Source organism: Thermothelomyces heterothallicus (assembly GCF_042370625.1).
Source record: "Thermothelomyces heterothallicus CBS 202.75 unplaced genomic scaffold P884_scaffold_21, whole genome shotgun sequence".
Lineage (NCBI taxonomy): Eukaryota > Fungi > Ascomycota > Sordariomycetes > Sordariales > Chaetomiaceae > Thermothelomyces > Thermothelomyces heterothallicus.
Genome location: NW_027192582.1, coordinates 18,103 through 38,036, shown reverse-complemented (window position 1 = coordinate 38,036; position 19,934 = coordinate 18,103). Strand labels below are relative to the sequence as shown.

Below are 19,934 nucleotides of genomic sequence, written 5' to 3'. Positions count from 1 at the left end.
CAGGCGTACAGAGTTTCGAGCGAGGACGGAATACTGTGTATGTATAGGCGCCTTGACGGGTCTTATCATGACGCCCCTCCTCTTTAACCGAAAGCGATTTCTAGGTAGTCGCGACGGAGGACGTACACACTTACAAAGTAGGTTGGTACTGTGGCACATGAGCCGCGATATTGGTCACATCGACAGCAATGTGGATGTGTGTGTCCGTACCTAGACTAAGATACCGATGTGTGTACTCTGTAACCACTCCGGACAATTCGGCAGGCCTTAGCTCCAGAAAAAGGACTGCATGATAGGTCGACGAGACAGCGAGGAAATCTGTTTCAGACTATCAAGGTTCGCAGATCTGGTGGCCACTCTCAGCTGATAAGGCCTTATAGTCTGTTCCTTATTTCGTACCCCGTGTTGGGGAGGTAAACTCAGTAAGGCGTACAAGGGTACGTATTTCAAAGAACTAGTATGACTACTAGTGAAGCTCATATATGTACGTCCGTACAATAATCCGTACATACTGCTAATTAGTAGATTGTGAGCGAGAGGAGGGGTACGTATCCGTACACACGTAAGGTACTTACTTTAGTGGATCACAGGGTATCCGCTGTGGGTCTTCCCCAGGCTACGAAAAGAACAAAACATCCAATCGTCGGAGCCGGGACCCGCCACACAAACAAATGGCCACTCGTGCAGCTCCTTGCGTCAGAGCACCGCCAGTTGCCTAACAGGACGAACTTTTGCATGCCCAGTGGGCTGTTTCCATTTCCTCCCGTTCCTTATTTCGGTTCACCTTTCAACCATTGCCTTACCCCGACGCCCGACGCGGCTCAGTATTCGTCAATCAGCCATCCAACTCTGTCGGATGAAATTGATCGGGCTACCGTGTCGCATGCGGTTCTCGCACTATATTTGGCAGGAACAAGAGCTCGTCCCGTTGTTGATTTACGAGCAAGCACAGCACTGTGTAGTCAATTGACTGGGCACGGTTCTCCCGAAACCCTCCAGTCCCTCTTCCTTTCCCTACTACCTACGTCCCAAGAATACTCCTCCCCCCTCCCTTTTCCCTCCTCCAACCAAACCATTCTGCCGCGCATCTCTTCATGCGCCGCCAGATGTTCTGCCCATGTCCAACCCGCCCTTTGCACCCGAAAATACCGCAGCCGCAGATGCTGCAGCGGTGAGTCCCATTCGGTCAGCGGAAACCGGCGACGCGGCGCCTTCTCCATCATCTCCATCAGGAACGCAGACGCAAACGCCACCGCCATCTTGGCTCCCAGGGACGGCAGCACAAGAAGAAGGGTCCGTCTCGTCGGTACCACCACCACCACCATCACCACCATCACCATTACCACCATCACAATCACCCCCTGCCGTGCAGCGAGACACGGCTGGCGCGGTTCCCCTGGCAGCCCAAGCCACCGGAGCCTCTGCCACGGCCCACGCTGATCCCGTTAAACATGCCCGGGGCCCTGTCGCCCTGCAAAGGCCCCACGGCCCTTCTTTGCTGACCCAGGCTCTTGCAACAGCTCGCGGCATCCCGAGACAGACCCAGTGCGATCCCTCGCACCCTCAAAAAGCCCACCCCTCCCAGCACCCCCAGAATCATTCGGAGCCTCAGGAACTCCATAACAAGGACACCGACAGTCGAAATACCCGCCATGGCTCCCGGCCCCAGGGCGACGGCGACTCCCTGACACCGCGTCTCTCTCCTCGAAAGACGGCCATGCCTTCGTCTTCAACCGCCACGTCCACGGCAGTGGCCCCCCCCGTCTTCGGGAGGCTCGATCTCGCTGAGGTCAATTCAATGCTTAGCGGCCACCGCGATTTCCTGAACAAGACCAAGGCCAAGGTCGGCCCGCTCGAGTCTTCCGAGAGGGAACGCCCGGCTCGATGGGACGGCTACTCCAACGACAAGACGGCCACCAGTGCTCATCATCATACCTCCGTTCACCCCACCGACCCTCCTGCTGCCGTCCACCACGTAGCTGACGCCGAGAACGGGGTGGTAGACGGTCGTCCCCAACTCAGACCTTGGAAGACAGAACACCGTGTGTCTATGGGCCCCGAGAAGGTTTGGTCGATCGGGGCGGGAGATGAAGGAGGTGTCCAGGATGGACAAGTTGAGAAGTCTATCTCGGAGGTCCTCGCAGGGGTCGAGCACAATAACCGCAGTCGGAAAGCGAGCCACAGCTTACGCTTCTTCAAAGAAGGTCTTCCGGAAGAGAAGGGGAAGCGCAAGGATCAGCGCTCGTCGCACTCCACCCGAGACAGGTCACCTTCTAGGGGAGAGAAGCTCGCCGACATCCAAGAGCAGCCCGTGGGTGGCGAATCGGCGGACGCACAGGCGCTCGGAGACGCAGCCTCGATATCTGAACCACACAAGCGGATGCCCGAGTCTAAGGCAGCCCAAGGCTCCCCTAGGGATCATGCCGTCCCTCAACACGGCGAACCCGCCCAGGGTCCTGCCGCTCCTACTGCTGCCGCCGTTGTTGCTGAACCGGTGCCCTCCGAATATGAATTGGGTGGACAGGAACAGCACGGGACCGACTCGGCAGATCCGAGTCAACAGTCCAAGCCGCGGCCGGAGTCGGATCTCGGCAATGGGGCTGGGGAGAGTGTCGAGGAAGGTGAGGAGTCGGGAGAGGAAAAGATCTCGTCGGCCGTGTTCTTGCCCCATCAGGCCCCCGGGGAGTCGCCAGAGAGCTCCCCAGTGCCTGGGATGCCACAAAGGATGGTCCCCTCGAGAAGGCATTCCCGGCATGGCGATTTCCATCCTTGGCTCGTCAAAGCTGACGAGCCCGAAATTGATGACGAGCAAAAGAGCCTCAATAACTTTGAGGGCGAGGTCGGGCTGGAAGCTGCCGAATATTCCAGTGTAGCTCCAGAGGTAGCCTACAGGCAGGCTGAAGATTCCGGCCCCGTTGCCCAACGTGAACCTGCTGTCCACTCCTCCCGCTTGTCTCGTCCGGTATCTCATTATCATGAGGATGCCGTCCACGAGCATCAATGGACACCGAAGCAGCCGTTGGAGGCCATCGAGCTAATCCCTTACAAGCACCAGGTCGGCGGTCATACAACCCTATGGAGGTTCTCCCGTCGTGCCGTATGCAAGCAATTAAACAATCGTGAAAACGAGTTCTACGAAAAGATCGAGAAGTACCATCGCGATTTGTTGGCGTTCTTGCCTAGGTAGGATCCCTCCCACACCCTCCCCCCCTCTTCCACCACCCTTTTCCCAGGGACCAACGGATCTCGAGCGAGGATGCTGACAGAACTCCGTCCAGATACATTGGAGTGCTGAACGTCACTTTTCAGAAGCAGCCTCGCCGCAAGTCGACCATGAAGCGAGAAGATGGTGGGGCGGTAGAGCGCTCGCGAACGGCGCCGAATGGGTCGCCTGCGGGCGCGGAAAACGGTACGGCTCAGGACGAGACAGCTCAGCAAACTTCGGAGACGCCTCGAGTAGTCAGCCAATCGATGAAACAGGTTACTGGTCAAGTCCCAACTGTTACCTTCGTCGACAATCAGCACATCTTACCACGAAGCCTCCTCCAGCCGGCCGTGAATTCTCCCAGCTTTCTCGGACGCCTCAGGAGCGTGTCCGCGTCTGGACACCCCACGGCCGGCTCCGCCGGACCTGATGCGCGGCCAGGGAACAACGAGGCGGATGCGTCGCGCCCGAACCTGCAGGAGCGCGACGCAAACAGCTGGGGCGCCACGACGGTGAATAAAAAATTGCGGAACGAGGTCTTCAACGACGCGTTTCTGAAGCAGCCAATCGCCATCCGCCGTCATCGCAAGGGCCACCAACGGGTGCCGCGGCGGACGCTGCAGCAATCACTTCGGCCGACTGGTTCGGACCCGAGTCTGATAGAATCGCATGAGAAGCAGTCCCAGTCGGCGGTGCCCACGCCCGCCCATGTCAACGGCGGCTCTCACGCGCACACCCAGAGCGACGTCGGCCAGGCGCCAGAGTTCTGCGACGACGACGATGTCCCGCCAGACGTGACCGGGACTAGTGCTCCCGAGCCCGAAATTCTGGGCGAATCGTCGCCTGCTCAAAAGAAGAAGCGCCGCTACTCCGGCACGGGGCTGCGCAGGAAGCCGAAGGATGTCCAGGATGGCCGGGGCAACCTGCAGTATTTCGAGGAGGCGGACGATGCGAAGTACAAGGACGACCGCGCGGATCCCACGCCAAACGGACATCCCAAGCCGATGGAGGTGTTCCGAGCCTCGCCCGAGAGCGAGCCCGCCCGCGAGGCCGGAGCAGCTGAGCACCGGGCTCTCACTCCGGCGCCGCCACCTGCTGCCCCTCTCGAATATAGCAAGATTCCGAGGCCGGTCAACCCCAAAGAGGCTCAAACACAGCGCGACTCTCGGGTCGAATACTTCCTGCTTCTCGAAGATCTCACGGCCGGCATGAAGCGTCCCTGCATCATGGACCTCAAGATGGGCACGCGCCAGTACGGCGTGGACGCGAGCCCCAAGAAGCAAAAGTCGCAACAGGGCAAGTGCGCCAAAACCACGTCGCGCGAGCTTGGCGTCCGGGTGTGCGGCCTGCAGGTGTGGAACGTGCAGACGCAGAGCTACGTCTTCAAGGACAAGTACTACGGTCGCGAGCTCAAGAGGGGCCCCGAGTTCCAGGCGGCCCTGACGCGCTTCCTGTACGACGGGGTCGACCGCGCCAGCATCCTGCGGCACATCCCCACCGTGCTGCAGAAGCTGGACGAGCTGGAGGTCATCATCAAGCGGTTGCGCGGATACCGCTTCTACGCCGCCAGCCTGCTCATGTTCTACGACGGCGACACCTCTACCGACACTAATACCAACAATAACAACCACTACGTTGAGGATTCCACCACGGACTTTGCCACCGACACGGAAGAGGCACCGCGGCGGACGCGCAAGAATCCCAGAGAGATCGACTTCAAGATGGCGGATTTCGCCAACTGTGTCACGGCGGGAGATCTGTCGGCCCGCGACAGGCCGTGCCCCCCGCGGCATCCGGACGAGCCGGACCGCGGGTTCTTGAGGGGACTGAGGAGCCTGCGCCGGTATTTCTTGCGGATTCAGAGGGATACGAGAGCCGAGATGGGGTTGGCTTGTCAGACGCGGAACGGTAATGGTAATGGTTCGAAGTATGAGGAGATAGACACGGACACGGATGAGGACGAGGGCTCTGTGAGCGAGTGACCAAGGGGGGGGGACGTCATCGAGGCATGGTGGCCGCTGATGATTACGCTTTACTTCACATTCGAGGTTCGCTTCCTCGAATCTTTTTGTTTTATTGGTACCAAACCTACTTTGAGGGGAATGGGTCCACTGGATGGTGGTGTATAGGCGTCAGGGTTTGCTCCTGGTTGATTCATTCTTCGGCGGTAGAGTAGGTCAGACATACCCCTGCATGGTCTTTCAGCGGCGTATATTCATCATGTTTTTTTTTTCTCTTCGTTTCCTCCTTTTCCTTTGTCGGCAAATTCAGATTGTCCAGTTGAAAGAGCGCGTATGCCTTGGTCTTGTGGGAGGGCACCGGTCCAGCTTGGTTCGTCTGGGGATATGGGGAGGAAACAAACAGTTGAGAGGATTGGGGGTTCTCTTACGGGACAAAAAAAAAGGTAGACAAAAATTGATTTGTTTGGCATGCTCTCTCTACTTTGGGGTAAACCTCCGTTTTGGCACGCCGGGTGTCATGTGCTCTGACCGAGGTTTTTTTTTTAAGAGTAAACCTGAGAAGCTGAATGTCGACTTACGGAACGGAAAGAGGAGGAGGAGGAGGAGGAGGTTGGACGAACAGATGGAAACACGGGAAGGAAAAGAAAGGAAAGGAAAGGATGGATGGATAGCTATATAGATTAAGAACAGATGGATAGACGATAGATCTCATCCTCTACAGCTTCGCCTTTTCCTTCAACTCGGCGACCCTCTTCTCGCCCTCCCGGCGCCTCTTGTCCTCGGACTCGGCCAGCAGGCGGTCGCGCTCCTCGCCCTGCTCCCAGCCCTGGCGGCTCAGCAGGGCGACGCTCTCGCGGTACATCTCGGCCTTGAGCAGGCCGTAGATGCCCGTCTTGGCCTTGCCCGCCAGCTTGCGCTCGCGGACGAGGTCGAGGACGGCGTCGAGGCCGCCGACGCGGTCGGCCAGGCCGGCGTCGACGGCCGCGGGCCCCGCGAACCGGCGCGCCTCGAGCACCAGCTCCCGGTACGTCGCCGCCGGCAGCTTGAGCCGGAAGATGCTGCTCATGGCCGCCTTGAGCGGCACCCCGAACTCGAGCTCGTTGACGCACGCGAACCCCCGCGTCGGGTTCATGACCCTGTAGTCGTGGTGCATGGCCAGCATCAGGCCGCCCGCGAAGGCGTGGCCCGACAGGAGGGCGATGGTAGGCATCGGGTATCTTTTTTTTTTTCCTTTGTTGTCAGCTGTGTCCCCCTTTCTTTTCTTTTCTTTTTTTGCTCCTCAGAAAGGAGCATGAAAAAAAGGGATACTTGAGGATTGGGTTTTTGGGAGAGAGAGAGAGAGAGAGAGAGAGAGAGAGAGAGAGAGAGAGAGAGAGAGAGACGTACGTCAGAAAACGATGAAACAGCTTATAGAGCACTCCCGGCAGGAAGTTCTCGGTGCTCAGGGCGTGTTCCAGGTCCAACCCGTTGGAGTAGAACTTTTCGATGCCGCTGGTGGTGACCACAACGCCGGGCTTGTACCCGCCGAACTCGATCAGGTCCAGCGCGTCGAGGAGTGCGTTGCACGACGCCGTCGTGAGCCGGTTGTCGGGCGGCGAGGTGATGGTGAGCAGGTAGACGGTCGGCGCCGGCTCCGTCGCCACAATGGTACCGCCGGGATGGGCGCCCAGGGGCGGGATAGGCACCGTGAAGAGTGTGCCCGTCATGGTCGCAATCTTAGCCAAATGGAACTTCTTCTTTTTTTCTTCTCCTTTTTGGTTGTTAATCTTTTGATCTGCTGATCTGAGTGAGGATCACCCGAGTATTGCTCTTTTGTTGTATTGTGTTTTGTTGTCGACCGAACCGAAATCAAAGGTATCTGGGAGGTTTGAGATGAGGTGAGCATGGTTATGTATGCACCTACATGCCAGATAGCTATTGGTATGTATGTATGTATGTACCTTATGTACATACAGTACATTCGGTGGTAGAGACAAGCGTTCACTAATCCGTACGGGCAATACCCTGATGGCCCAGAGCGGGCGTAAGGTGGATGCCGCGTTCCAGGCTTCGTTTTACCTCGGCTGCATCGGGCAATTCCTGGGGAGCTCCACATCCTTGCCCGGTACCCTACGTACACTATCGAAGCCTCGTGGTCCTCCCCTTCTCGCTTTTCGAACTACAAGTATAGACAGGTTGGCTAAGGCTAAGAGAAAAACGTTCTCGCAACCACTCGCCTGCTTGGCGCAGCTCATGTCATGCATGCATGCATGCTTCGGCTGCCTGCAATTGAGCTTTCACCGAGCGACATGTGACAGTCAGCCGGCCCCCGAACCTGCATAGTACAGGCCGCAGCCGAGAGGCCCCACCCCCGGAGTCTCTCCACCGCGGCCCGGAGCCCGGATTCCGGAGTTTAAAAAACAACACGACTTACAACGCTGTATCTGCGTGCTACATTTGCCTTGATGATAATCATACAACGACCTGGCTAGTGGCATTGCAACAGCTGACAGACAGGAAACCCCTCGAACGCCTCGAGTGCCAACCATGACCTATATGCCATGTCCGACTCCCAATGGGACCAGCACAGAAACAAACGCTACCATCCAAAAAATGTCCACACGCTCGACGGCTCTACGTCCTCTCAACCGGGAAGGGAGATTCATTAGAACATGACCTCGGACCCCCAAAAAAGAAATCCCCGTACCATGTTCCCTTTCACGACTCTTATAACAAAGGGGGCAGGCGGGGACCCTAGACAGCCGAATACCCACCCCTGCTGCCCGTGCTCTGCAGCGTGTTGAGTATCCTGCGAACAAGGTCCCTGATGATGTAGGGGGCGTCGCGAAGGGTGTCGCCGTGGGGAAGCAGGTCCCAACCACGCGCGCCGTACCGGTTGTAGTTGAGCCACGAGCCGAAGATGAGGTAGGATGCGATGGCCAGAAAGAATCTGACAGCGTCAGCATAAAGACGGCACTTACTGAGAATGGGGGGAAGAAAAAGAAAGAAAGAAGAGAGAGAGAGAGGGAGAAAAAGAGAGAGGGAGAAAAAGAGAGAGGGAGAAAAAGAGAGAGAGAGGGAGAAAAAGAGAGAGAGAGAGACTCACAGTACGACGAACCAGGTAAAGAAGCTCCAGCCCTTGCTCTCCTCGGCCGGCTCATCCACCGCCGCGTCGCAGGCGTGTTTCGTGTACCATGTCAGGTATAGCGTGTCCATCTCTCCACCGTCAGCATCCTTCCCTCGCTTGTAGCCGCCCCAGATGAGTGCCGCCCCGTCCTTCTTGAGCTGCTTCTCGGGCATGCTCACTTTCTCCTCCTTGTCCCCGTCCTTCTTTCCATCCCCGTCTTTCCCCCCCTCCTCCTTGTTCTTATCCTCCTCCGCCCGCGCATCCTTCTCCCCCGGTACGTACTCATCCGGGCTCTCCCACTCCCCCTCGGTCCCTTCCAGGTCGGGATTACACCTGAAATCGACGACCGTTCGCTGGGTCCGCTCCTGGTACTTGAGCCCCCCTTGTAGAGTCAGTCGCAGCCCCTCCTTCTCGCCGTCCTTTTTCGCCTCGCCGTCCTCGTCCGGGGACAGCCACTTCGCCTCCCACGATATTGTCTGCTCGTCGCCGGCCACGATGGGAATGACTTGGTCCACGCCGATAAGCTTATCGGCCTCGGGATCCCAGCGGTGCTTGATCGCGCAGACTACTCACTCGCTCGTTAGCATCATCGTCTAACTATCGGAGCCCAGGAGTGCAACATGGCATCAGGAAACAGATGAAGGGGGAAATAAATGAAGAACATAAAAGAAACATACCCCTCGTCCCATCGGGACACCTCTCCTCCGCCTTGCCCTTCCCCTTGCTCTTCAGCACCCCGCACACGTCAATCGCGTAGCTCGTGTTGTGGTACGTCGGCCGCGTGTACTCGTGCGTCACCACCACGTGCGGGCCCGCCAGCGGCCGTAGGTTGTACTTGCGTCCTTGGTCCGTGACGATGTTATCGCACGCTAGCGGGCTCGGCGGCGGCGGCGCCGCAGCCGCGGGCAGCAAGTCCGGGGCCGTTGGAGTTTGTTGCGTGGCCGCCGTGGCCGTTACCGCCGGGGCCAGCGCGAGGACCAGGGAGGCGAGGGCGGCCGCTTCGACGGCGGTGCTCCTCCAGGCTGCTGATGCTCTCATCGTGAATGATCCGATGCGGTCCGGGAGATGGACTGCAAGGGTGCGCAGGTGGTAGAATTAAAAATAAAATAAAATTGAGGAGTCAGCCCCAACAGAGATGAGTCGCTCGTCGGCGTGGTTCAAAAGTTGGGAAGGTGTTCAGCACGAAAAGGGCGCGGCGGCGGGGATGGGGGCAGTTAAAGAAATAAAAGAGAAAAAAAAATATCCCTGGCGATCTGGAAATGCGAAACGAGAAACGACGTAGTTACAACAGCGCAGGGAGAATGAGTGGCGCCGGCAGGAATCGACACGCTCTGGCGCGGGTGGTGCCAAAGCATGGAAAAGAAGGAGCGCCCAGCTTTGATATCCGGAGCGTTCCTGATTGAAAGCCGCTAGAGCTCCGGCTCGAGGCTGACTGTTTGCTGGCTTGTCCAGTCGCTTAGGGGCCGATTCCGCCATCAGCTCCGCCCGGCACACTTGCCATTGCTTCGTTGCAGCCTTCCGTCCCCGATGCGCAGTAATCTGTCACGTGACAGTTCGATATCCACGCATCTGATTCTCATTTGCCCTTCCCTATCCAGGCATAATTTGCGCGGAGTACGGATTACTTGAACGAGATGAGATATGGTACGGAGTAATCACCAAGGTCAATTACCGTGTTGAAAGCGCTTGACGAGCACCACATATTTATACGCAAATATCGGTACACCCGTCTAAGAATCCGGATGCAAGAAAATCCATCAAGCACGCCACATCCACACACACACAACCAGAGTCAAATACCTCAAAACCCGCGGCAACCCAGACACCCAGGGTATATATAATAAGTGTATGAGGAAAGTTAAGACAAACTCCCTTTTAAAGACCCCTCCAAAAGTGCAAAAGCCAGGAAGAAAAGGGGAATTTCAAGAAGAAAAAGCCAGTAACGTTAGCCGTTACGTAATACCCAGTTCCCGTTGGTGTCATTGCCATAATTCCCATCCCAAGCCTGAACTCCAGTATTAGCGCCTCAAGAGAAGCAAAAACAAGATGTTCCGATGCCATAACGCAGGCTCCTTCCCCCCATTCCCGTTCTCGGAGATCATGCACGCGCTCCGGATGGCAGTAGTCACTCTTCGTCCCCCCTTCCTCCTGGTCACCGTCGAAATCACTCCACCAACCCCTGTCTCCCTTGTCCGCCCGGGCAGTCCGACAGGGAGGCGACCGAACAGAACCACCCACCGCAGGCGCCGCCGCCAACAAAAAAGTTCTACATTCCCTGGCCCCCCATCTGCTGTTGGGCCTGCTGTTGGGCTTGCTGTTGAGCCTGTTGCTGGGCCTGGGCCTGGGCCTGCTGCTGCTGCATAGCGGCCGCTTGCATCTGGGCCTGAAGGTTGATGCGGTTCTGTCCCATCTGCTGCTGCTGTCCCGCCATCCCATTGAGCTGGTTGAGCACGATATTGCGCGCCTGCAGAGCGCAGCCGCGCTTGAACTCGGTCAGCTCCTTCTCGGGGATCGGCATGCCGTTGTAACGGGCCGTGAAGGTCGGCAGGTTCTTGGTAATAAGTGCCGTCGTGATGTTACGTATTTGGTTTTGTATTTGCGGCGTGTTTAGGGCCATGGCTATCTGCTGCTGGTGCTGCTGGTGGTGGTGGTGTTGGCCCGGTTGTTGTTGGCCCGGTTGCGGATGGTGTTGCTGTTGCTGCTGTTGCTGTTGCTGTTGCTGTTGCTGGTGCTGGTGCTGGTGCTGCTGCTGCTGCTGTTGGGCAAGTTGAAATTGCTGCATGGCGGCTATCTGGGCTGGCGTCATGCCGCTCATGGCCATCATGTTCTGGTTCCGAGCGGCCTGCTGGGCAGCCAGGAACTGTCTTTGAGCCGCCTGTTGCATCGGATTCATCTGCCCCATCTGCGCCGCTTGCTGTTGCATGTTGCTCAGCTGCTGCGAATATTGCGCGGCCAACTGGGATTGCGTTGGCTGGTTCATCATCTGGCCTCGTTGCTGTTGCTGCTGCAACAGCAGCTGCTGCTGTGCCATCAACCGTTGTTGCTGTGCAAGCTGATGCTGGAGTGCGGGGTTGCCGTTCATCATGCCGTTCTGTTGTTGCATTTGTAGCAACTGTTGCTGTTGTTGCATCAGACGCTGTTGCTGGGCGATCGTAGCCGCGGTAGCCCCGACATTCGGCATCTGCACAATCCCCTGCGGCGTCATCATCATGTGCCCTAGTTGAGCAGCCGACATCATGCCCGGCGGCGGGCTGGCTTGGGTCATGCGTGGAGTCGCCACCACCTGAGGCCGCGAGATAGGTGTGGCATGTGCCATGCTCGGGGTCGCGCTGGGCATCCTCGGTGTGCCTCCCGCATGGCTCTGCTGACTTCCCCGCGCCGACATGTTTGGTGCCATGGGGGCGCCCATCGGGTGGTTCTGAACCACCGATGGAGGCCTCGCCGGACTCCCCGCCTGCCCAAGGTTGGAATTGGAGTGTTGCATGGCCACGCCTGCCATGCCCATAGGAGACGATGCGTTTTGCGGCGTGTTTTGACGAATGATTGGCGACGATGCCTGGCCTTGCGAGACCTGGGGAAACCGTGCCTGGCCCTGAGCCATGTTGACGGGCATCCCGCCAGTCATACCTGTCGGCAGGGGGCTCTGATGCACAGGGTGCGCGTGAGGCGTGCCCATTCCCGAGGCGCCTGCGCTCTGCTGGGCCTGGGCTTGCGCCTGAGCCTGAGCCTGAGCCTGGGCCTGCGCGTGTGCTTGGGCTTGAGCTTGTGCCTGGGCTTGAGCTTGAGCTTGGGCCTGAGCCTGAGCCTGAGCCTGGGCCTGAGCCTGAGCCTGAGCCTGAGCCTGAGCCTGAGCCTGAGCTTGTGCCTGGGCTTGTGCTGCTTGGGCGGCTGCCTGCATTCGTCTCTGATTTTCCTGCCGTTGTTGTTGTTCGCGCAGAGCTTGCTCCTTCCGCTGGCGCTCCGCCTCGGCTTGCCTCGCTGCGAGCATGGCTGCCTCCTGTTGTTGTTGTTGCTGCTGCTGCTGCTGCTGCAACTTCTGCTGCTGAAACTTCCGCTCCTTCTCCAGCTGTTTGATCCTCTCAGCCTCTTTCCTCTCGGCGTGTTCACGCTTGATATCGGCGATGAGTTTGAAGCGCTCGAACCTCGGCTCCCACGTCGAGGGACCTGCTTGGCCGTCCCCATCTGGGCCGTTGCCAGCAGCTTGTGAGCCTGCAAGCTTGGCGGAGAGACGCTCATCCATGGAGAGCATGAACCGCTCCTGGCCAGCAGCCTGTGCCTCATCAGCCGCCACCTCGGCAACCGTTCTCTTCCGGATCTTTGGTTCGGGCGGCTTGTGTGAGTGGTCCGGATGGGCCTGCTTCTCGAGCAGGGCAATTGTTTGTTCTGCATTCTTTGTTGGTTCCAGATCAAGCGGCGGCGTCGTTGCTAGCAGGATCTGGGCTTCCGCCTCGTATTTGCTAAGACCGTCGAGCTCCATCCGTTCCCGCTTCTGCTTTTTGGCGGGCGGCGGCATGTTCGTGGCGGCGGGCGTGGGTGGCACGGCAGTGCGAGGCGTCGGCGGAGGGACAGTCCCATCCGCACGGGCGTCAGAAGCTCCTTGCGGCGTGTGAAGCTTTATAGAAAGGTCCGCGTGCAGGCTCAGCGGCGTGGGATGAAGGACAATTGTGTACACCTTGGCCTTGGGGGCGGCCTTGTCCTTTTGCCCATCGGCACTCGCATTGGGCGCCGGCATGTTCTCCTTATCCTTCTCCTCGGCCGTCTTCTCCGCGGCCGAATCTGGTGTGCCGTTCGAGGGGAGATTCTCCTTCGGATATGGCACATAAGGAGAGGGAGTGATATATTGGTTGTAGTTGTGAATGGAGAACGGCGTCGACTTGCTCGAGGACGACGTGGGTCGGGCTTCGTCCTGAGCCTGGGCAACCGACTTGTGGTCGTGTACTTGGACGATCAGACAGCCATCGTAAAAGGGCACATCCGTAAAATACTCGAGCATCTCATAAGGCACAGTCCGAGTCTTCAGATGCTCCAAGAATATCCTCATGGGCGAGTGGAAAGGAAACATTCCCTGCTGTTGATCGAAACGGAAGTGCGTTTGATGCAGGTGGACGATGAGGGAGGGAGGGCAGCCGTGAAATTTCTTGAGAATGTATTCATCGGTAACCACTGAACCACAAGAAGAGTCAGTACTCGATGCAGCGTAGGGTTTACGCGGGAGAGCAATACGAACCGTAAGGTCGCGGCTCGGTCACGGGGGACGACGACAGGTCCGGAGCCGTGCTGGCGGACCTGAGGCCGGCGCTCCTCTGACCCCTACCCAGTGCCTGACCCGAACCGTCTCTCCGCGGCCGGCTGGGCGCGCGGGCGGATGTCGGCGTCGCGCCATTTGCGGTCGGTGGGTTGGAAGGCGGGCGGGTGGCTGAGGGGGGAGCGCGCCTGGCCGACATGGAGGGAGAGGGTGATGAGCGCGAGGCGGCGACGCCGTTGGTTTGGATGCCTGGGGGAACAGGACGTTTGACTTTGGTGGTGGGGGCAGGAGCCGCCGGCGCAGCAACGGCAGTGGGCGCCATTGACGATGAGCCGGCTGCCGCCGGGAGGCAGCAACGGGAGGCAACTCAGCGTGCTTTTGGCACACGCCCTGCAAACCAGCGCCGAGGTTTCGGTCGAATTGTTATATTCCGCGTCCAGGGGAGCGCGTGCTCACGATCGGGGCAATTCTGCTTTTCTGTCTCTGCTGCGGTGGTTGGCCGATGTTGCGGCCCAAACGAGGGAATGCTTCGTCGTCACGGGCGTTCGAAACGGAACGATGTCGCGAATGGTTCGCCGCGGCTTGTGAGAGAAGGGGAGGGCGCGTCTGCGAGATCGAGCAGCAGCAGACTGCTTTGGAAGCGACAATGGTTTCTATCCCAGGCGCGCTCGTCTGACGATGCAAGCAAGTTCCTTGGATTGAAGTTCGTGCAAAGGTCGCGCGGCAAAATCGATCGTGAAGCGGAAGGGGCAATAGGAGCGGGGCGTGGGTTAGGTTACCGCGGCGCTGTATCGACGCGGTAATCGCTTCCCGTTGTCTTGAACGGTCGCTTGATGACGGTCAGTTCGTTTGTGTGTGGGGTACGCACTGGGCGATCCGACCCCTGTCGAACGGATTGCTTGGACTTTGCTGTTGTACGCTGCTGGAAGTCGTTCTTGGCAGGAGAGAGCCGCATCACGTGCTTGATGGTGAGGGACTGGGCGATGAGTGCGCTACATTTACGGATTGCGGCGCGCCAATAACGCGGTGCGAAATGGGACGCTCCAATATTAAAGAGCGTGTTGTTGAGAATCGCCGATGTCGAACAGAAACCGAGATGAATGAAGTGGACATTTGGGGGAGAGGGGGGACGGGGGGTCAGTGAGAAATAGCAGCACGTTCCAAACGGCGAGTTGTGCGAACGGAGTACGGATTACATATCCACCTTACCTACGTCCGTACATGCATCAACCACGAGTTGGCGCAGACATCAGAATCACGTGCAGCAGCATCAACCCTGGGACCAAGGCGCCGTCGATACAGAGAATGGACCGTCATTCAAGGCTCATCAAGGCAGGAGAATTAGGCGTTGCCTCCGCCCACGCTTCATCACTAATCTGACCTATGTAAGCGATGTGGAATACAGAATCGAAAGAGGTACCACATAAAAATGGGATATCAATCATCACCAGAACATCCAGCTCGTAATCTTCAACGTCATACCCGCCATTACCTTATTCCTTACGCAAAACCCTCCTCGCCCAGTCATCCTGAACCCTCATGCCGTCCACCACCACCACTCCGCGGCCCCTGCCGACCCGGTCTTCTCTGTGCCACCACACCTCCTTCCCCTTGTCCGGCTGCTCGGCCTCCGACTCGCTGTCTGCGAGCCCGCCGTGGCCGCGCTCGGCGCCAACCACCAGAACCAGGTCGTTTCGCAGCCAGGTCTGCAGGTTTGTGACCACACTGCCGTTGTCACCGGACAGCGACTCCTGCAGGTAGATAATCTCGGGCTGGATGTGGCGGAGGATATGGGCGTGGCCGTTGGGCGACGTAAAGGTCAAGACCATGCTGTCCTTCTCGACGAGTGCCTGTGCCTGCGAGTAGATCGCATGGTACGCAGGGTCCACAGACGACGCGCCGGCACTGCAAAGACGGTTAGCGTAATGAACTTTAGCCCGGAGAGAAAAAGGGGGGGGGAAGGGGGGGAGAAAGGGGAAGAGTACTCACAGGGGGCTCCGAGCTTCCTCGGAGGTTTGCGCCTGGGCATGGTCAATGTTGGAGAACGACGAGCTCAGCGACGGGGGCGGCAGGTTGCTAGTCATATCCAGGGCGGTGTCCTTCAGGCTTGGCGCGTAGATGAGCACATAGAGCTTGATGGCCGAGTGATCGAGTTGGGTCGGGATGTGGGACAAGATAGACTGGCGCTGGTGATTAGCATGCGCACACTATCGGGGCAGGGGGAAGGGGGGAAGGGGGTTGTAGATCCGGTGCACTCACAGCATGCTCGTGGAACCCGTCGGCATCGACCTCACCCAGGCCGCTGTCGGCCGAGACAACGATGGCCACCTTCTTCCGGCGCTTGCCGGTATCCTTGGTTTGAGGCGACCCGGCAGCCCTCTCCTGCTTGGCATCCGCCTCCTCCGACCAAGTCTCGTGGTCGGCAAACGCCGTCTTGTCTTCCTCCCGGATGGCTGCGAGAGCGCTCCCCACAGCCGCGCCCGCGGCGGTCACTCCGGCGGCGACAGTCCTCCTGGCACTGTCGAAGAACTGCTGGGGACTAGGGGTGCGGCGCAATGCCGCCCAGTACGAGCTCGACGACTCGGCCGGCGGCTGTCCTGGCCCGTAGCCGGCATCGCCCGAGCGTGGCTGCACGCCGCCAACTGCCGTGGACTTCGGGTCCGGCCCGTCCTTGCTGGCGCCGTAAGGGGGGTTATCACCATAGTCTGCATTGTCGTAATCAAGGTCCTGATATTCGGCAATCTGCTCGGCGTCTCCGCGGTCGTCGTCCTTGCGCTGGCTCCATACCCAGGCGGCGACGCCCATTGTCGCAACCGTTATAGTCACGGCGAAGGGCACCCAGTGGCTCCATACCCCGCGGCGGCGGGACGACTCATACGGCGGCGACATTGACGGCGCAGAGATCGATCATCGCGTTGCCGATGCTTGTGCAGTGTGTTGTGATGTTCGGGAGGGGCCCGAAGTCTCGAGAGCGCGTGGTAGTTCAAGATCGCTTGTTGGCCAAGTCTATGCTTTTTCGTCAAAAGATTCAGCTCCTCGGTACTTCGTATAGAGCACGAGGCAAAGCATTACAAGGGAGATCTCAAATCATGTGGCTGGTGTCGCGGGGGGGGGGGGGACAACCAGGGGCGGTGGGATTCCCGATGGCTGGGGTTCGGCTTGTTGATGCGACCCCAACTCGCCATGAGCCGAGCCTCCATTTCTGGCCCAAAGACCGAGGCAGGTGGTTGGCCGGGCGAAGAAAACTGACGCAAGAGCTGATGCCAAGAGAATGCTGCAAGGGGGGGAGGGGGTTGACCGCGCCTTGCTTTACATGCCCCGCTTCCCGTCTAGCTCTTCGCACACTGCACTGGCTGATTTCCGATTCCCTGAATTGCATATGCTGCACGGGCCACTTCAACCTCGAGAAAGTGGGATGTGGGTTTCGAGCTACTCCGTACACTAGAGGGGCACCTTCAGTGAGTCAGTCAGTGAGAAAACTACGGCGCGGGTTTAAGGAACAACAACCCTGAGTACGGGAGTAGTCAACACCGACGAACAGATAATTCCACCGCAATCTGGGACCAGTGGCAGCATCAAATCCAAATTTCTTGGACCCGATAAGCCATCTGAGAACACGGCCAACTTCAACGATTGCGGGGCACAAAGTTCGTCGCGATGCCCCACGCAGTCAGCATCGCGACCCCGGGCCTTCAGGCCTTGATCCTTTGTGGCCCGGGTAGCTCATTCACGACCTTCACAGCAAATCCCGATGAGAATCCAAAGGCCCTCCTCCCTATTGCCAACAGGCCCATGGTCTGGTATCCGCTTGAGTTCTGCTACCGGGCAGGGATAACAAGTGAGTGACTTGCGGTCATGTCCTGGTTGCGACTGATCATATTCCATCCCCCCCCCCTTTTTTTACGCCGGATAGACGCGGGTCATCACTGATCATTATTGGTTGTTCTGTACTAACCTCTTACAGACATTACTCTGGTCTGCCCGCCTTCGGCGGCAGAGGCCATCACCACCGCCCTGAAGACGAACCCCTTTCTAACTAGCCTCCCCTTCCCACGGCCAGATCTGTTAGCGCCAAAGGATTTGGACCAAAACACAGGGACGGCCGAGATCCTGCGCCTTCCAGAGTTGCAGGCCGCTGTGACGTCGGATTTCTTAGTGCTCCCTTGCGATCTCGTCTGCGAGCTGGGCGCGGACAAGCTGCTGCAGGCATGGATGGTCAAGTCAGCTAGCCTCGATGAGCTTGTTGGCGATTCGCAGTCGCGGGGGCCGAGGAGCGGCGGGCTTAGTGTCTATTACCAGACGAAGACAGAGACGCCCATCAAGGATGAGGAGACAGACTTTGTAGCAACAGTCCCGCTGCCACCGGCCTCAGTCCTTTCCCCCAAGGGTTCTTTATTCCCAAACATGGCGAAGGTGGTTTACTCGATGCCGACAGATTCCCTGAAGGATCTTACGGAAGAGAAGAAAGGGTTCCCCGTCCGTCACGGGCTACTTCGGCAACATCCCCGCGTCAAGATGCTGACTACCCACCGCGATGCCCACATTTACATCTTCCCTCACTGGGTCATGCAGTTCATCAAGGAGAACGAGCGGCTCGAGACCATCGGAGAGGACGTCATCGGCTGGTGGGTCAAGGCAAGCTGGCAAAAAGGACTCTCCACCAGGCTCGGGCTCGACAGCATTCTCCAGCGACCTTCCAAGGGCGGCTCAGACGGGCAGGCCAGCCCAGGCGGACACAACCACCCTAGCAGCGGCACACACAACCTCGGACTCGATTCCCGTGCCACCGATGCGCCCAACCGGGTCGTCTCGGTCAGGAACGGTAGCGGCGACGACGGCCACTCCACCCCGGGCGAGGAGGCCGTCCCCGCCGAGGGCCCCGTACCGCCCATGCTGGCCTACTTCCACCCGACAGATTCCTCAGCCCCGGTCATTCGGCGCGTCGACACGGCCCAGCTCCTACTCCAAGTCTCCCTCCAGCTGGCCAAGATCCCCTCGCTCGAAGAGACGGGTCCGGATGCGCCCGCCTCCCCTTTTGCGCACGCCCGCAAGGTCGCCTATCCCGAGGGCGTGAAGCCACGCACGACCATTACCAGGCATGACAGTCTAGTGGCGGACAACGTGACGGTCCAGGAGAAGACGTCGATCAAGGAGTGCGTGGTGGGCGCGAACTGCCAGATCGGCGAGGGCGCCAAGCTGTCGCAGTGCCTGCTCATGGACGGCGTCGTGGTGGGCAAGAACTGCAAGCTGACCAAGTGCATCCTGGGGAAGCGGAGCGAGCTCGGCGAGGGGTGTGTCTTGACCGAGTGCGAGGTGCAGGAGAACCTGCTTGTCGAGGCTAAGAGTGAGTTACAGTCCCAATTGTTTTTTCAGCTCTTTTCGCTTCACCCCTTCTATCTTCCGATCCGTCGTTGCTCTTTCATCGAACCACCCCGACCCCCACTTCCTCCTCTCCCTCTCTGGCCTTACATCCATGTTTAGTTGATATGCCGTTTCCACGGTTCCTTTTCCGCACCGCAAACGCTAACATCCATTTCACGCTGCAGCCGAAGCAAAGGGAGAAAAGTTCATGTCCTCCTCGGGCCTCGAGGCGAGCGAGCAGGAGTTGGACGCCTTTGAAGCCGACGATGGGATAGACGACGACGATGATGTTTCAGACGAGTAGGCAAACAAACCTATTGTTAGAAATAACTAGAGCTGAGAAGCATATTCGGGCCGTCCGGGGCAAAAAAATAAAAATAAAAAAAAGGAAAAGGAAGTCCTCAAAGCCAGAAACACTATCTGCGCTTGCTACACTAGATCTGTTACGGTTTGATGGTCCCCCAGCTGGTCCCACTTTTGAGGCTGTAACGTGCATGAAGAAAGACTTCGACATCAACGACCCCCTGGCTGATCGTGACTTGGTACGGCGTCAAATCGTCACGCCCAAAATAACTAGGCTCTTCCGCATTTGGGTGATGTGGCTGCGGCGTGCCTGAAGGGAGTACTCTTTGAAACATTGCTCGCATGCCGCACATACTTCCTGCGGCAAGGTCGCGAGTGGTCTGCATGTCGATTACACATTTGCCAGACTGAGGGATGCTGGGGTCGAAGTGTGAGGGTCAGTCGGCTGCGGGATCGGATAGGGTCCGGAATGGTCGCGAACTTTGGTTCCCTACTCCAACATACCCCCACCCCAACGCCCGGGGTTTGGGACTCCTTGGCGATAATAAGGCTGAGGCTGGGGGTGTTGATCCCCGCGGCACAGGTGGTTGATATGGTGAGCCACGGCACCGCCCAAAAGAGAGGGGGGGGGGGAGGTAGGGGGCGCGTTGTGTGTATTTACCCCCGCAAGACCCGATAACGACCGGCTAAGGGCTGATTGGAGCTGCGTCAAGGAAACTGTGCGGGTGGGGGAGGTTGGTTTTTTTTTTTTTT

The 19,934-nt window shown here is 58.4% G+C and overlaps 6 protein-coding genes across 6 annotated transcripts; 2 read left to right on the top strand and 4 right to left on the bottom strand.

The window, feature by feature from the left end:
• Positions 1 to 1,117: 1,117 nt before the first annotated feature.
• P884DRAFT_271522 (uncharacterized protein) lies at positions 1,118 to 5,187 on the top strand (the record flags this gene model as incomplete). Its single annotated transcript, XM_069442442.1, has 2 exons — positions 1,118 to 3,183; positions 3,279 to 5,187. The coding sequence occupies 2 exons, from the start codon at positions 1,118 to 1,120 to the stop codon at positions 5,185 to 5,187; spliced, it is 3,975 nt and encodes a 1,324-aa protein (XP_069295421.1).
• Positions 5,188 to 5,827: 640 nt separating this feature from the next.
• On the bottom strand, positions 5,828 to 7,099 carry P884DRAFT_331302 (ClpP/crotonase-like domain-containing protein). Its single transcript, XM_069445721.1, has 2 exons — positions 6,553 to 7,099; positions 5,828 to 6,383 (listed from the first exon to the last, which is right to left on the bottom strand). The coding sequence occupies exons 1-2, from the start codon at positions 6,870 to 6,872 to the stop codon at positions 5,882 to 5,884; spliced, it is 822 nt and encodes a 273-aa protein (XP_069295420.1). The 5' UTR covers positions 6,873 to 7,099; the 3' UTR covers positions 5,828 to 5,881.
• An 800-nt stretch (positions 7,100 to 7,899) lies between these two features.
• P884DRAFT_301636 (autophagy-related protein 27) lies at positions 7,900 to 9,310 on the bottom strand (the record flags this gene model as incomplete). Its single annotated transcript, XM_069444875.1, has 3 exons — positions 7,900 to 8,095; positions 8,252 to 8,837; positions 8,950 to 9,310. The coding sequence occupies 3 exons, from the start codon at positions 9,308 to 9,310 to the stop codon at positions 7,900 to 7,902; spliced, it is 1,143 nt and encodes a 380-aa protein (XP_069295419.1).
• A 1,228-nt stretch (positions 9,311 to 10,538) lies between these two features.
• P884DRAFT_206210 (Spt20 family-domain-containing protein) lies at positions 10,539 to 13,716 on the bottom strand (the record flags this gene model as incomplete). Its single annotated transcript, XM_069438703.1, has 2 exons — positions 10,539 to 13,435; positions 13,500 to 13,716. 2 exons carry the CDS (start codon positions 13,714 to 13,716, stop codon positions 10,539 to 10,541), a joined length of 3,114 nt encoding a protein of 1,037 aa, XP_069295418.1.
• Positions 13,717 to 14,824: 1,108 nt separating this feature from the next.
• Positions 14,825 to 16,635, bottom strand: P884DRAFT_228195 (uncharacterized protein). Its single transcript, XM_069439711.1, has 3 exons — positions 15,777 to 16,635; positions 15,507 to 15,697; positions 14,825 to 15,422 (listed from the first exon to the last, which is right to left on the bottom strand). The coding sequence occupies exons 1-3, from the start codon at positions 16,404 to 16,406 to the stop codon at positions 15,011 to 15,013; spliced, it is 1,233 nt and encodes a 410-aa protein (XP_069295417.1). The 5' UTR covers positions 16,407 to 16,635; the 3' UTR covers positions 14,825 to 15,010.
• Positions 16,636 to 16,925: 290 nt separating this feature from the next.
• On the top strand, positions 16,926 to 19,456 carry P884DRAFT_293666 (uncharacterized protein). The gene is made up of 3 exons (XM_069444233.1): positions 16,926 to 17,355; positions 17,482 to 18,861; positions 19,064 to 19,456. The coding sequence occupies exons 1-3, from the start codon at positions 17,175 to 17,177 to the stop codon at positions 19,180 to 19,182; spliced, it is 1,680 nt and encodes a 559-aa protein (XP_069295416.1). The 5' UTR covers positions 16,926 to 17,174; the 3' UTR covers positions 19,183 to 19,456.
• Positions 19,457 to 19,934: the final 478 nt, after the last annotated feature.

What these genes read in the sequence shown, in the direction of transcription:
- P884DRAFT_228195 (XM_069439711.1), bottom strand. Translation starts at nt 16,406, where the DNA reads ATGTCGCCGCCGTATGAGTCGTCCCGCCGCCGCGGGGTATGGAGCCAC. An exon ending in ACGGGTTCCACGAGCATGCT is followed by an intron (nt 15,698 to 15,776) that starts GTGAGTGCACCG and finishes CACCAGCGCCAG; the next exon opens with TCTATCTTGTCCCACATCCC. An exon ending in GAGGAAGCTCGGAGCCCCCT is followed by an intron (nt 15,423 to 15,506) that starts GTGAGTACTCTT and finishes CCGTCTTTGCAG; the next exon opens with TGCCGGCGCGTCGTCTGTGG.
- P884DRAFT_331302 (XM_069445721.1), bottom strand. Translation starts at nt 6,872, where the DNA reads ATGACGGGCACACTCTTCACGGTGCCTATCCCGCCCCTGGGCGCCCAT. An exon ending in CTGTTTCATCGTTTTCTGAC is followed by an intron (nt 6,384 to 6,552) that starts GTACGTCTCTCT and finishes AAAAAAAAAAAG; the next exon opens with ATACCCGATGCCTACCATCG.
- P884DRAFT_293666 (XM_069444233.1), top strand. Translation starts at nt 17,175, where the DNA reads ATGCCCCACGCAGTCAGCATCGCGACCCCGGGCCTTCAGGCCTTGATC. An exon ending in CTACCGGGCAGGGATAACAA is followed by an intron (nt 17,356 to 17,481) that starts GTGAGTGACTTG and finishes AACCTCTTACAG; the next exon opens with ACATTACTCTGGTCTGCCCG. An exon ending in CCTGCTTGTCGAGGCTAAGA is followed by an intron (nt 18,862 to 19,063) that starts GTGAGTTACAGT and finishes TTCACGCTGCAG; the next exon opens with CCGAAGCAAAGGGAGAAAAG.